The sequence below is a fragment of the Vigna unguiculata genome, chromosome 3 (assembly GCF_004118075.2).
Source record: "Vigna unguiculata cultivar IT97K-499-35 chromosome 3, ASM411807v1, whole genome shotgun sequence".
NCBI classification, from domain to species: domain Eukaryota; kingdom Viridiplantae; phylum Streptophyta; class Magnoliopsida; order Fabales; family Fabaceae; genus Vigna; species Vigna unguiculata.
In genome coordinates this window covers 35614804-35630859 of record NC_040281.1, presented here as the reverse complement: position 1 = coordinate 35630859, position 16056 = coordinate 35614804, and the positions used below count along the sequence as shown (strand labels likewise).

Sequence of the window (16056 nt, the reverse complement as noted above, 5' to 3'; positions counted from 1 at the left end):
ATTTGGCCCCGGTTCAGTGCCACCCGAGGCCAAAGACGTAACCTTTTGGCTTCGGGTCTGTTCAACAGAAGCATATAAGCACCTTTTGGCACTGATTTTTTTTAACCGAAGCCTATAACCCCTTTTGGCCCCGGGTTTTTCTTGAACCGAGGCATAAAAGTTGCCTGAAATTGCAAAAATGCCACCGCGCCGTTATATGCTTCGGTTCCTTGCCAACCGAGGCCTATAAGGCAAGGTAAAAATGCAATTCTGCACTAGTGTTATTAAAAAATAAAAAAGAAAAAAATATATGGAGGACTACACCAAATCCACAATAAATTACATTGTAAACAAAAACAAAAAATACCTATTATAAAAAACACTAAGTAGATAATAATAAACCAATGATATAAATCACAAAAATTTGAACTCCTTATACTAGGAAAATACTAAATTCCTCGGTATATTAAAGAAAAATATCATTAGCCAACTTTCTCATATTTCAAAAAAGGCTTTTAGCTTTTAGGAGTCTTTGTTTTGGAAGATTTAGTATTAACATTCTTTGACCTACGTCTAGCAGGTTTCCCTATAGTTTGAACTAGCTTGGCATCTTTTTTAGTATTAGAATCCTCCCTACTATATCAAGCATATTAGTCCATTTAGAAGTTTTTTTCAATTCATCCGCAAAATGAATTTCCTTAAACGTCAAAGAATTACGACCTATCTCAGAACTACTAGGAGTTGAATCTAATTGTTGTAAACCCTGCAAACTATTGATAATGAGAATGACATCATCCAAAGAAGGCATACCAGCCAAGGTATCCAATTTCATTGGCACCATCTAGATTATTAACAAGAGAATACTCATTCACAACACAAATATTATTATTATTAACCACCATTGGCTCGGGATGTGAAAGAGCAACAGGGTGTACCACAACATGTTGCACAATAAAAGATTGAACCACAAACTTTATCACTTAGTTGAAGTGTTCTATGCATCAATCACCTTAGAACAATAATGTTGTTGTATTTTTTCATCAACTATCACCAATGCAGTAAGGGCTTTTTGCCCCGGTTATTTTCCTCATTTTGCCTCGGGTCTGGAACCGAGGCATATTGGGGTGAGGCCAAAAGGTACCCCTTTTGGCTTCGGTTGTTACCCGAAGCCATAGAGTCCCTTTTATGCCTCGGTTTTAAATGAACCGGAGCCATAGGGTTTCTTTTCTGCCTCGGGTCCACGAGAACCAAAGCCATATGGTAAAGGAAGCCTCGGGTCCATCCCTGCAATACAACATCACACAGAATCAGAACCCCCGTTCCAGCACAAAGCTCTCATATTTCATCTTCCCCAATCGTTCACACCCAAAAACAAATCAGAAATAGAGAAATAGAAATCTGAACTAATGAATTAAAAATGAATCTGAGTGCAAAACCGAAGCTAATGTGGGAATATCTAAAAAAAACTGAAAAACCTGACTTCTAAATTGGAAAAAAAAACTGTAAAACAAAGAACTGGAATTGTAACTGGGGATCAGATTCACATATTGATACTGATGTGATTCAACACAGAAAACTGAAATACAGAGCTAGAAGCGGAAATTGGCATGGAGAAAATCAGTGCAGAAATGTAAGAACAATGATAAACTGTAAAAACTACTTTAACTACCACAACGAAAATGAAGAAAAACTGTAATGTAAATTGAAACCTGGAATAAAGAGTACACGCGCATATTAAAAGGAAGTAAAGGGCAATGCATTGAATTGAAAACAGAATCAAAAGTACAGAAACTAAATTGAAAATCAGAAATATCAAGAAACTAAAGGGTAAAGTGAAAATGAAAGAATATCAAAGAAAACCATGATCAATCAATCATTCTCTATTCTTGACTGCTAAGAGTTAGGGTTGGTTTCCTTGGTGCTCGCGGACCCGGTCTCGGTGCTTGGCGTGGTGGCAGCGAGTCGCAGGACCTAGGACATTTCTCTCATGCGGAAGAAGAGAGTTAGGGTTTGGAGACGAATGCGCGCCGACGTGGACGCCGACGAGGGCTGGAATCGTTGACGTAGTCCCCGGCGGAGAGGGTCGCGCAGTTGTGAGAGGGATCGGTGTTGTCGTGCAGTCATGCGAGCAAGAAGCCGCCGTTATCTTACGATGGGGAGGAAGGAAGAGAAGATGTGTCGCTGCCGGCTAAGCTCCTGGCGGTGGCCTGTGTTGTCGCTAGGGTTCATGCGTGAGGTGAAAGGGAGAGGGGATTCAGGACACTAGCGAGACGCATAGAGAGATGGAGGAGATGCAGCGGCACGCGAGGAAGAAGTAGAGGGGTTCGCATTTTTGTGCCCTAATTAAACTATATGGCCTCGGTTCAATTAATAACCGAGGCATATAGTCCTATTTGGCCCCGGTTCAGTCCCACCCGAGGCCAAAGACGTAATAGCTAGTGGCATTTTTGAAATTTCTAGTCATGTTTTTGGCTTCGGGTCTGTTCAACCGAAGCATATAAGCACCTTTTGGCACCGGTTTTTTTTTGAACCGAAGCCTATAACCCCTTTTGGCTTCGGATTTTTCTTGAACCGAGACATAAAAGTTGCCTGGAATTGCAAAAATGTCACCGCACCCTTATATGCTTTAGTTCCTTGTGAACCGAAGCCTATAAGGCGAGGTAAAAATGCAATTCTGCACTAGTGTATTTTTTCCTTGCTAGAAATAACATTGGCTTCATCTTGTAACCATGTATAATTAGATAGACCATGGCCAATCATTTTACAATTTGAACAAAATAGAGAAACAATAAACAAATGATGACTTTTCCACATAAAAAAATGATTAGTTAGATAAAAGATTAACATCAACTAATATACGTGTAAAGAAATCTTGAGACTTATTCTTGATATAATAGTCTAAAAATAAATATTTATCAATTTCACGTGTCATTAAGAATATCGTTTTCGCCTGTTAATAAATAATACTCTAAAAGAAAGCTATAAATAATAATCCAATGTTGAATTATCGTAAAAAGTAATTAAGTAAAAGTTTAATTTATATTTCTTTATGATTTTTATATCTAATAAGATGTTAATTTATCATTTAAGAAAAGAGATTCAAAGTATAAAATTTGTAATTTTATGTTCCGCAATTTAATGTAAAATAAATGAAAATATAAAAAGTGCTCAATTAAACACAACACAATGTAATAATAATTATATATTTATATAATAAATCGTATTTAAATTGTGAATTAAATTTTACATTCAAATGAAAAAAATATGTAAATCTTTTAAAAGAAAAAGAAAAACTGAATTTAATAAATATTAAATTATTAAATAAAAAGCTTTTCGGATGTGTTCTTCTTTTAGTCTTTCCTTTCTCTTCTCCTTTATTCTTCCTTTTCTCTATTTTAGTAAAGTGGCCACGCGTAGCAGCTCTAGTGCCCCTAAGGACTGGCCATATCTTCTTTTTGCAGCTAAAATCATTGTTCATCAAACAATAAGTAACTAAATTATTTTAAAACTAAAACCAATGAAATCAATCCAAATTACATAGGTTTGATTTGGTTTAATTTAGATTACATAATGATGAAGCGAACGAAAGATGCATCTATATACCGCGGAAGCCCATCCTACGGTTGGATTGCTCTCTCTGAATCTGCATAACATGCCCCCTCGTACTTATCAAATCCTGCATGTCTTTCGTATTAAGTGTTCGCATCCACTTGTCCTGTTTAAGCTGCAATATACGCTCATACGTCTCTATAACCTCCTTCCAAACGCCTGAATCATCCGTTTGCATCGCCTTCTCCAATTTCACTTCTCCAAGTTCATGCATCGCTGTGATCAACTCTTCCATGTCCCTCACATCACCCGTTCTCAGTAACTTCTCCAGTTTCTGCTGTGCCATTTCCTTCTGCATGCCAATGCGTCTTTCCAGTCCCCCACCTGTCACCGACTCCAACTTTTCAAATATATCCTTACCGATTATCTCCACTAGTTCAGACTCCACACTGCTCATCAATTTCAAAAAAGTATTACAATTAAAATTCAGAGTTAAGAAGTATACTTTTAAGTATAACAGCATCTTGGAAGTGAAACTACATGTTAATGAATGGTTGACGGTGAGTGAAAGAATAAAACCAAAAAACAACAAATTTTCTGATAACGGTGGTAATAAAAGGTGTCACTAAAGATGAGATGTTTTACCTTGTGGTCAAGCAATCCCAGCCAGAGATATTGGCTACTTCGGTGAGTGCAAGCCGCCACGCTTGAACCCTATTCAAATCAGCGGCGAAACGTTTTTCGTGCGACGCGAAAGCATGTGCATAGGAACCAGTTTGATGGCGAACATGGGTTGGGTCAACGTGGTAAAAAATAGGCACTATAATTTGGCCACTGTTCCTCTTACATTGGGTGATTTTGACGAGTTCGTCCAAGCACCAGCGTGAAGAAGCATAGTTTTGGGAGAAAACAACGACGGAGACTTTTGCATCCTGGATTGCCTTAAGAAGCGAGGGTGATATCTCATCGCCTCGTTCCAAATCGTTGTCAATGTAAGTTTTGACCTGAAGCCTTCTTAATGCTGCGTAAAGATGGCTGGTGAAACTGTAACGTGTGTCCTCACCCCTAAAGCTAAGGAAAACTTGATGCACTTGCTGAGGGGTCTTGGATAACAAAGATGGAGAAAGAGGAGGAACAAATGATGCCATCTGTGTTTTCAATCTACCTGTAATAATGAAAATCAAAATGTGTGTTTCAATAAAACTATATATCAACTCAAGGTTAATGTATTTAAGTGGGAACCCTTTTACGTGTGGCTAAAGTGGAATTTGAGTGGAGGCTTCCTTTTGTTTCTTTTTTTTTGACTTTGTTAATTTGGTTCCTCCAATTATAAGAATTGGTGAGTATTGTTGATTCTGTGATTCAAAATTTGACGCTGGAAAGTGAAGCGAGCAACTTCATCTCCACATTTCATTTGGATAAGGATGGAGAAATCATAAAAGCGCGTGATTCGTTTTCAAAGCAGCACGCAATATTGGATGGATGGTTTTAGTGTTTTCATTGGGCGGATATCATGCATGTATTTAGAGGACGTTGACTACTACCGTGTAGGGTTTTGCACTATTGTTTCATTCATCTAATAGTCCAAAATTCATTTATGTTCTTTTTTTTTTTTCCTTGAGTTTTAGATCTAGTAAGAACCTAAATAAAGAAAGTAAAAAGATAAAAAGGTTGGGCATAATGCATGTGTTAGTATGGATTTTATGATTCTCTTATGTCTGCCTTGTAATCCCTTAGTTTCTTCTATTCACTATAAAAACTTGATTTGATTGACGAGGTCAAACTCGTTGGACAGACCCTAAATTATGTGTATAACAAACCATTGTGAATGAAAATCATCTGCGTCAAAATTTGACTCGCATAAATCATTATTAATGAGTTTTTCTGTAAATATAAAAAGCATGAATATGATATGTGAGTAAATAATCCGTAGATAAATTCTAATATTTTATATGTTATGTGAGTGATACGACTTGTTAATTAAAGAGATTAGTAAATAAATATTATAGGATAAAGAATAAAATAGTAATTCAACTAATTAAGAATAATTTGCTGATATTATTTAACGGGTCTAACAAAATTATATGGTCTGTATCTATGGGTGCTTCTTCCTGCACCTTCTTATTTTCTTCCTGCACCCCATAAAATATTATATTCTATTTTACTCTTTAATTAAATTATATTAAAAACCCTAATTGCTTAATTTCCACTATTCTTCCTCTTTCTTCTTCCATGAGCACAGCGTTGGAAGCTCCCCCTGCAATTATCCTTCTCCTTCTTTCATCACCATTTGAGTTGGAGAAGCTCTCCCTCACCATTTTCCTGCTCCTTTTTATCGTCATTTTCCTTCTCTTTCTTCCATTACCATTCAAGTTCGAGAAGTTCGAGAGAAGTTCTTCCATCACCACGCATTCTCTCCTCTTCTTCCACTTTTTGCAGTTTGTTTTCCAGAAAAAAAAAACAAAAATCCTTCTCTTTAATGAACTTAACTTACATTTTTTAATTTAAAAAAAATTAAAAAAGATGTATAGAAAAAAAAATAAGAAAAAGAAATCTCAAGTAATAGATTTATAAAAAAAAAAAAAAAAAAAATTGGTGAGAGATACATTCCGGAACACCTGTCTTATTCGAAAATAACTTTTAAAACACCTATTCCAACCTTTTGCTTTTATTCCGGAATGACTATTCTGGAAGGTATTTCTGGATAAAAAATACACTATGAACTTGAATTTTCAATTCCAAAATTATTTTCAAATTTAGAAATATTTTCGGAAACACCAATTCCTGCTTCAGATTTTTTTTCTTTTTTTTATTGTGAATTAACTATTTTTAAATGTATTTTCAGATCCGAAAATATTTTTCGAAATATTCAATTTAGAATATAAAAAAACATTTCTAGAATAGGTGCTCCAGACTATATTTTCATACTAAAAAATGACTTTTAGAACATCTGTTCCAAATTTTTTTTGTATTACAGATTAATTATTTCGTAATATATTTTTAATCTATAAATATCTTCCAAAACATTCATAATATATTTTTAGATTTATAAATATCTTTTGAAACGTTCAAATATAAATACATTTTTATACTTTTTAATTGAGTATTCTGAAAAATATTTTTTATCTGAAAATATTTTCTAGAATACTCAATCTAAAAAATATAAGAATAATTTGGGAATTTCAAATTGTATGGAAGTGCAGGAAGAAAAAGGTGGGGTGTAGGATGAAAGACCTTGTATCTGTATAGACAATGTCCCTTTGACAAGTATCTATGTTTTTGTACCCAGTAAGAGAAATCATAGATAATGAATTAAAAGTGAGTGAAACCTGGGATCATTATTCATTTAATTGGATTTATAAGATTTTTACATATGATGGGTATGAAAAAGATTTTTTTTTTTTTATCCTATATTATGCTTATAGGGTTTTTACTTCACATACAGTTTGATTAGATGATAAAATTATGTCATTTTGATTGTATGTATAAAGATTATTGTTTTTGCTGCAAATTGATTGAATTTTGTGCTTTAATGTTATAATGAAATTGGTTTACACAAAAGAAAGAAAGAAAATTTATCAATTGTTTGACCTATGATAAGAAAAATAAAGTGCTATATATGGTTAATAACATAGGTATATATTTGTTTGAAATTATATGTACAATAATTTGTTCTCCACCAAAGTGACAAAAGTTTTTTGTTTATTTAATTCCAAAATGATGATGATTTTTGGTTGTAAAATGTGTAATAGTTACATTTTTTTTTTTTGAAAATTAAATGTATGATTAATTTTGTTAGTCACCGTTCCAATTATTTTATTTAATTTTATTTTGTTAATATTATTATTATTATTTTAGGGTCTCACACCTTCCAGATTACATAATATGGAATATAAATGCATTCTGAATTATTAATTATAATACATTTTTTGTTGTTTTGGATGGTGTATTTCAACTAAAACTAAAAACTAAAACTTTCGTATTTCATTGGGCTAGATTTCTACGATAAAAAAAATCAAATTATTTTTTCTTAGATTGTAATGTTAAATTTAATTCGTACATAAAATAATTTTTTAAACAAATCATACAATTTTTTAAAATTTTTATTCTTAATTTATATATAAATTACTTTTAATTTACGAAGAATGTTTTTTATAAGTGTTTATGGAAAAACTAGTTGTAAAAAATAAACAACTAACTAAGGAATGAAATATGCACCCTAAAATAGGCTAGTGCGATAATCCAAATGTGAAGGAAAAAAAGATTATATAAAGAGAAGAAAAGGTGACATAGAAGAAAATTAAATAATTTTGAAGATAGTTACACTAAACTATTTCAAGAATTCAATGTGTAATGGCATTGTTAACAACAATAGCATTGTTAGCTAACAATTTAGTTATCTATATTATTATTTTTTTTAGAAAAATCTAGAGGTATCTATCAAAGAATGGTTAAATTGGAACAATCGTACACTATGGTTGATGTACTTGTTTAATAAAAAACAATTTTAATTTGAATATAAAATAAATTTGAATTAAAAAACATTTCAGTGGTAATAATTAATTTGGATGGGAACATAAACTTCTATAAAAATATTAAATATTTGGATTAGGAGAATCATGATGGTCATAGGTGTTTTAATAAATATAATTATTTACATTTAAACGAGAAAAAAACAAATAAAGCACACGTAATAGGCCTACTAAATAAAAAAAGTAGACAAAATATGTCATATTATTGTTTGTTTGTTTGTATAGCAAGTACAATTATTTGTTTTTTTTTTTTTAAAGGAAACAAAAGAGATTTATATTAATGTAAAGAAGAAAGTATAATATGATGCATTTGAAGTTATTTGAAGTTGTTGTGAGAAGAGAAGAGAAATGTCTCTTTCTTATCAGTCCAGCTGTCGAAATCGCAACCACCCACTTAATCACATTTTTTATTTTTAATATTATCCTTACTTCAATTTCTCTGCTCTAATTCTCTAACTATTTCTTATATGGCAACTTTCATAAAAGAAAATTTTTACCCTTTTTAAAAACTCATGGTTGGATTTTTTTTTTTTTTCATATTGGTTAACATTCTAACATAATAAAAAATGTTACTTAATAATAATTTTTGGCCCATTTTTCATAACAATATTTTCATGAAAAAAAAAATGAGAACCTAATTTTTGTGGGTTAAAGTGAAAACATTATTAAAAGAATATGATATTGTCTTTACAAAAATATACAAACTTGCACTGGTGTTGTGATGAGGCAAGTGGTCCTGAGGCTTGTGCTCCAATACCTAGTTCTACCTAAAACACCAAGATTTTTGACTTGCCAAAAGACTTATTTACCTATAATTATCTTAAAATTTCATGAAACTTGGAAGTAGATGAAAAGACGTGTTTTGATTTTTATATAATTTCATTTGAAGTGATATCTCTTTCTTCTATATAAAGTGTTTTTTCTTTCTTTTATACAATATTATTGTCATTTTTATCATTTATGCATGCTTTACCTTTAAGCATTTTTCAAGCTTCCTTCAATTTTTTTACCATCTTAGCTTTTTTCTTAACATTTCAAGGTATGTTGTTTCTCAACCTTATTTCATATTCTTATTAAAAAGGTTTTCTTTCACGGAAAACTTTCTTAAAAAGGTTAAATTATGTCTATAGTTTCCATTTTTATTAAAAAAAAATTAATTTGGTCCCATTTTTTTTATGCGTTTCAATTTGGTCTTTATTTTGGAAAGTTTGATACAATCAAGTCTTTTTCATTACTAATATTAAACAGATATCAAGTATTAGTTCGTGATTTTTATAATTTTTATATTTTTTTAAAATTTAAAAAAATTAAAAATTTGTCACATCTACGTCATGGCACGTGACATGTAGCACATAGCAGTATGCTGCGACAGTAATAGTGTCACATGTTATTGTCATGCCAAGGTGTTATTTACCTTCGTCTAAATTTGGTCTTGTATTTTTATTTTGTTTCAATTTAGTTCTAATTTTTTTAAAATTTGAGCAATTTTATTCTTTTCCAAATTAAAATCAAATTTAATTTTTAAATAAATGATATAATTTTCTTTTATTAAAATTGATATTTTTATTAAATATTTTTAACAATATTAAGTTTATTTAAATATATATTTTACATTAAGCTTTATTTAAAACTATTTTAAATTTGTTAATAATAAGTAATGTTAATAGAAAAAAAAATTCAAAATTAATTTCAACTAACAAATAGGTTAAACTTTTTTATCAATTATATTTCATAAAATAAAATAAATTTATCAAAAGTTTTAACTTTTTAAAATTTATATTTTATATTAAACTTTATTTGTATTGATATTTTATATCATCATAATATTATTTTATTTGAATTTTTTATTTTAAATAATTGTATATTTTTAAAATATGAAAAATTCAATAATTTTTAATATAAATGTTTGAGGTTGTTTAAAAATAACAATTATATAAATTCAAATGTAATTTTTTTTAATAATTTAAAACAAATAAATTTAACATAATTTTAAATAAAGTTTAATGTAAATTATAAATGTAAATAAACTAATCTTATTAAAAATATTTAATAAAAATATAAATTTGAATAAAATTATCAATTTTAGTAAAATTATTAGTATAACATTTATACAAAAATTAAATTTTATTTTTAATTTAGGGATGGATGGAATTGCTCATTCTGACAGCGTGACACACTACCACTACTACATCATAATGTCACTGGCACGTCATCAACTTTTACATATGACAATTTATTTATTTATCTTTTAATTAAAAAAATCACAAGCTAACACATGATTCTTTTTTAATGTTTTTAGTACAGTATTAGCAAAAATAATCATCAAATATCCCAAAATAGAACCAAATTGAGATGGATAAAAAAACTTACCAAATTAATATTTTTGAAAAAAATAAAGAAAAAAAAATAATGTAACCATTTAAAAAATGTATTTAATAAAGGTAACAAGTTCTATAAAAATAAAGTCAAAATGACTCTTTCCTATGTTATAGTTTCACTTATGATCCTAACGGAACCACAATCATTAAGCTCTCATAATCTATGAGCTGGAGGAAGCAAATGTCCCTCGACTTTTCAAAAGAAAAACCCTCTAAGTTGATTGTTTTAGTAGATTAAAATCTGATTCAATTTATTAAAACATAAAAATGCGCCAATTTTTAGGATTTTAATTGAGCAAATCACACTTCTAATCTATTAAAATCTCAAAAGTCCAAATGTGAAGCGTTTTATCAGATTAATTTATCATTTTAATCGATTAAAATAATGGATGGTGCAATTAAAACGATATAGTGAAATTAATATATTAAAATTAAGTTTTAATAATTAAAAAGTTCTTACCTAAAAATTTCTTAAGAACATTTTAACTAGATGAAAATGTTTTTTAATCTATTCAACTATAACTTAACATTTCAATTCTTGTATCAAGATTATAAGATCCACAATTTCAACTCTTGTATCATCAACATGGTGGTTGGTAGTGTCAAATCCTCTATCTTAAAGTTTGCTTCAAGCTTAATTTCATCAAAATAAGAAGCACACTTAGGCATTTAAGAAAGCTTATCTAAATTGTTTACAGATGTTTTGGATTTTTGTTGAGATATTGACATTTGTGTGTGAGATAGGAAAAGTTGGTTTAATGATCGTTAAGGAGGGTTTGATCAGTGATATTGTATACTAGAAACAAATAATTATATTGTTTCGGGTCTAAGGACCAAGAGTTTACTAAGAGTCTCTTCGATCTTACTCCTTTTCTTGAACTCTCCTCTCTTTGCAACTGCGATAACTTCTTTTCCAAGAAATCCACTTCCTCGCTCGATCGGTTGGGCAGACGATCGGGGTACCTGTCTAAAAGGCTCCGATGCTTAAGTCAGTTACTGGACCGATCGGTGTATCAGTATAACTGCCGTAATAAATGCGAATTAAAGATCCTCACCAACCTACCTTTGGGTCCTATTTATAGTTTCTGGTGTGGGCCTGTGATTAGGATTCCTTAATTGCGGCCTAATGATCCTCTAATCAAGATTACTGGCTTGTTTAATGTTAATTAATCCGATTGACTGGTGTTGTTTGGACGTGCGACCGATGGCCACTTGACTAGGTTGGTTACCTTCTGATTTTAACAAGGGAATATAATATTTATAACTGATCGACCGATGGTCGCCTATAAAGCACTACGTGAATCATTTAGGAGATTGATTGACCGATCGACCTTGTGACTGATAAACTGATTGTCCTTTATAAATTAAGGTGTTGTTCGTGTGGGATCGAACGACCGATGATCCGTTGCTGAGTAAGGTGTAAATAATATATAGGTCGATCGACCGATTGTTCTTTATGATATAATATGTTGTTCGTTTGTGATACCGATAGACCGATGGTCCTTAACATGGTTCATTCGCGAGACCGATCGATCGATGGTTCCTTGCAGTATGATATGTGGTTCATTTGTGAAACCGATTGCCCGATGGTCCTATACAGTCCATCCGTGAGGCCGCTCGATCGGTGGATATGTTTCATACACAAGCCCTCCCAACCTTGTTCGATGGACCTGAGGACTGGGCGTGGCCGATAGACCGATGGGGCATACAGTACACAAGCCCCCCTAGCCTTGAGCGATGATACAGGTGAAGCGAGAAGGTTTACTAGGACTAAAGTGCCGATGGGCTGACGAGGTTCTCTGACAGTTATGTTGCTTCGTAGATCGCGCCTGTTAGTTAAGATGCGAAGCGTCACGAAGTATGGGCCGTTGATCTACGCTTGATCGTGTGGTTCTGGTGCTGACACGTGTCCCTAGGTCTTCCTATAAATAGGTGTCTATGGCTGTCATTATTTTCACGCTTTCCTCTCTCTTTCTACCCGAGCCGCCAATCGTCTTCTTCTTTCTACAGGTAATAATGTCTTCCAGCGCATCGAGTTCAGACGGGTCCTCCGGTGGGGCGGTCGAGGTGTCCGGGGGCGGCGGGTCGATCTCCGCTTTGTTCAGCTCCTCAGATGCGGGGACCTCGCTCGGGGGAGTGTCAAGTTCGGCGGATTCTCCCATCCTTCTCAACGGTAGCCCAGAAGCCGAGCAGCTGGTCACTGAAGCAGTGGAACAAGTCGTCTCTCCGGAAGAGAGTGGGGACGTCATCAGCATCGACGTTCGTGACGAGGGGGAACAGACAAATTTGCCAGAAGTGCAGGGATACGAATGGCCCCCCTATGAGCCGCGTACGCATGCGACGAGGTTCCGATGGGGTAACGACCTTGGGGATCTGGTTGAGCGGACCAAGGTTTTCGGTGACGAGGTGGAGGACGGATTTCTTCGGGTAAAGGTGTGTGCCAGTAACGAAAGGGTGTGCCATGGCAAGGGAGCGGCCAAGCTAGAGTTTTTCTATGTCTATGCTTGCTTATTCAACGATCTGGGTCTGACTGTGTCGTTCGCCGACTGGCAAATGGCGGTCCTACGTCAAATTCAATGTGCGCCGACCCAGATACATCCGAACGCCTGGGCGTCAATGCAGGCCTTCAAGGTTCTTTGCCGAGCGGCCGGTCTGACGGCCATTATGCCTCTGTTCCTGCACTTCTATAAGACCCGACCCACGGCGTCGAAAGGCTGGGTTTCGTTTCTTGGGGCAAACAAGAGTCTGTTCACTCTCTACCTTGCCTTGTACAAGGGTTTCAAAACCGGCTTTTTCAAGGTCGCGATACCCGACCGGGGTAGGAAGTATATCTTCGATGAGGAAGGCCGACCGAAGTTCCCCTTGTACTGGACAACATTCCCTCCACCTACTGATCCTTGGGTAGAAGACCGTTTGACCCCCGCCGAGCGGGTCGACCTAGCCGTCCTCAAGACCCTGCCCGACAAGATCCCCCCGAGGTCGCTGATTCAATGCCTCCGCTCTCCAGACTTGCCGAGGGTGGTTTATGGTTAGTTGTTCTGATCTTCCCGATCGTTGTAGGGGTTGCAATTAACTTACGCGTTTTTTCTTGTTTGCAGAAATCATGGCCTCGTGGAAGCCCTCGCCTTGACCGGTCAGGCTTTTGCTCGAGTCCCGTGGGGAGCCCCGTCGGTCAGTTAGTTTGACTTGAATGAAACCTTCATTTTATTGAAAATGTCAACTGTAATACATTTTTAAATGTGAGGCGTTCCATGTGTTCGGTATTTCCTTGCCGCCTAGGTACTCCAGCCGATAGGCTCCGTTCTGCAAGCTTTCAGTTACGTGGAACGGCCCCTCCCAGTTCGGTCCCTTGTGCCGATTTCTTGCGCGCCTCGTTGGTTTTTCTCCACACTAGATCTCCTCGGATGAAGCTCCTCGGTTTGACTTTTGCATTGTACCTTCTGGCCACCATCCTCTTGCATGCTTCAGCTCGTACGACTGCTCTTTCTCTCCGCTCTGTCGTCCAGTCCAATTCTTCTCGCATGCGTCCGCAATTTACGTCAAGGTTTTGCATCTCCCGCCGAAGAGTCGGCTCTCCAACTTCAACTGGTAGCATAACGTTTGTTCCGTACGTCAGGTTGAAGAGAGATTCTCCGGTCGTCCCATGCGGGGTGCACCGATAGGCCCAAAGGACCTGCGGCAGTTCGTCCACCCATGCTCCCTTGGCTTCCCCCAATCTTTTCTTCAGCTCTGCCACTATGACCTTGTTCATGGCTTCGGCTTGGCCATTGGTTTGGGGATGCTCGACCGAGCTGGTTACATGGCGTATCCCCACTTGCTTATAAAAATCCTTCAATTTCTTGTCGATAAACTGTCAGCCGTTGTCGGTGATGATGGTATGGGGCAGACCGAAGCGGCAGACAATGTTTCGCCAAACGAACGAGTGGACCTGCTGAGCGGTGATGTTGGCCAGAGCTTCGGCTTCGACCCACTTGGTGAAATAATCTACGACAACCAGTATGAACTTCTTTTGTGCTCGGTCGATAGGGAATGGACCGATGATGTTCATACCCCATTGTGCGAACAGCCAAGGGGCTGCCAGGCTATGTAGCTCGGTCGAGGCTCTCTTAACGTCGTTTCCATTGGCTTGGCAGCCTTCGCATTTGCGTATCATGGCTTCACAGTCTTGCTCCATGGTCGGCCAGTAGTAACCCGCTCGGAGTATTCGCGCCTTCATCGTCCTCCGATCGGTGTGCATTCCGCAAACGCCGTTGTGGACCTCGTTCAAGACATACCCCGCTTCTTCCCCTGATAGGCATTTGAGGAGCGGCGCGGTGAAGCCTCACTTGTACAGGTCTTCTCCGATGACAACAAATCGAAGCGCTCGACGCCGCTCGATCGGTTTCACGTCTTCCCCAGCATCACATCTTCTCAGGAGTTCTCGCACCTCACTCATCCAGTCTGCCGGTCGATCCACTGCTGCGCACTTTCCGGCCGAGGGTCTCATCAGGGTTTGCCTGATGATGGTTTTCAGCTGACCCTTTTCTTTTCCTCTGCCAGTTTGGATAGCCTATCAGCTCTGGCATTCTCCGCTCGGGGGATATGGTGGATAGTTATTTCTTCGAACTCTTTCATGGCTTCAATCACCTTGTGATAATACTGCAGCAGCAGATCGTCTTTAAGTTGATATTCCCCTTGCACCTGCTCGACCACGATCCGCGAATCAGTATTACATTTTATCCTTCTTGCGCCTAGGTCCTTTGCTAGCCTCAGCCCGGCAATTAGTGTTTCATACTCTGCTTGGTTGTTTGACGCCTTGAACTTGAATTGCAGGAAATGGTCAACCGTAAAGCCGCCCGGCCCTTCAATGACAATCCCCGCTCTGGCGTTACGTTTGTCCGACGAGCCATCAACGAAGAGGACCCACGTTTGTTCCGACGGGGGATCGGCCCGTGGAGTTCCGCGGCGAAATCTGCCAAATGTTGCCCTTGACAGATCCTCTTGGCTCATACTTGAGGCCAAACTCAGATAGTTCAACCGACCAGGCGATCATTCTTCCCGCCAGGTTGGGCTTCATGAGTATCTTGGCTATAGGATGATCACCTGATGGCTCTGGAAGTACTGGCGCAAGCGGCGTGCGACTGTCAATAGCGCTAAAGCTATCTTTTCTATCAATTGATACCTCGTTTCCGCGATCTGTAAGACCCGGCTGATGAAGTACACCGGTCGCTGCTCCAGATTTTCTTATACTAAGGCCACACTGATCGTGTCATCGGAGATCGATAGGTATAACTGCAGAGGCAATTGTTCTACCGGCCGGCTCATAATTGGTGGACTGCTAATCATCTCCTTTACTTGCTGGAAAGTCGCCTCGCATTGATCGTCCCATTTATCTGCGGTCTGCTTCTTCATAATCTTCAGGATCGGCTTAATTTTCTCGGTGAGCTTAGGCAGGAAACGCGCAAGGGATGTCAGCCGCCCGACCAACCACTGGATCTCCTTCAAGTTCTTGGGACTTCTCATCTCGGCAATAGCGCCACAGTTGTCTGGGTTGGCCTCAATGCCTCGGGCGGTCAACATGAAACCCAAAAATTTTTCGGTTGGCACTCCGAAAACACACTTCTCAGGGTTGAGACGCA

General features: G+C 36.4%; 2 protein-coding genes across 2 annotated transcripts; both read right to left on the bottom strand.

The window, feature by feature from the left end:
• Positions 1 to 3468: 3468 nt before the first annotated feature.
• On the bottom strand, positions 3469 to 4822 carry LOC114176812 (toll/interleukin-1 receptor-like protein). The gene is made up of 2 exons (XM_028061978.1): positions 4174 to 4822; positions 3469 to 3977 (listed from the first exon to the last, which is right to left on the bottom strand). Exons 1-2 carry the CDS (start codon positions 4674 to 4676, stop codon positions 3575 to 3577), a joined length of 906 nt encoding a protein of 301 aa, XP_027917779.1. The 5' UTR covers positions 4677 to 4822; the 3' UTR covers positions 3469 to 3574.
• A 10125-nt stretch (positions 4823 to 14947) lies between these two features.
• On the bottom strand, positions 14948 to 15427 carry LOC114175382 (uncharacterized protein Mb2253c-like). Its single transcript, XM_028060153.1, has one exon. The coding sequence runs from the start codon at positions 15425 to 15427 to the stop codon at positions 14948 to 14950; it is 480 nt and encodes a 159-aa protein (XP_027915954.1).
• Between the last annotated feature and the right edge of the window lie 629 nt (positions 15428 to 16056).

Bases quoted from the DNA above. Each gene is read 5' to 3' on its own strand.
- LOC114175382 (XM_028060153.1), bottom strand. From the start codon at position 15,427: ATGAGCCAAGAGGATCTGTCAAGGGCAACATTTGGCAGATTTCGCCGC.
- LOC114176812 (XM_028061978.1), bottom strand. From the start codon at position 4,676: ATGGCATCATTTGTTCCTCCTCTTTCTCCATCTTTGTTATCCAAGACC. The intron at 3,978-4,173 runs GTAAAACATCTC...ATTGATGAGCAG, and splicing joins TGGGATTGCTTGACCACAAG to TGTGGAGTCTGAACTAGTGG.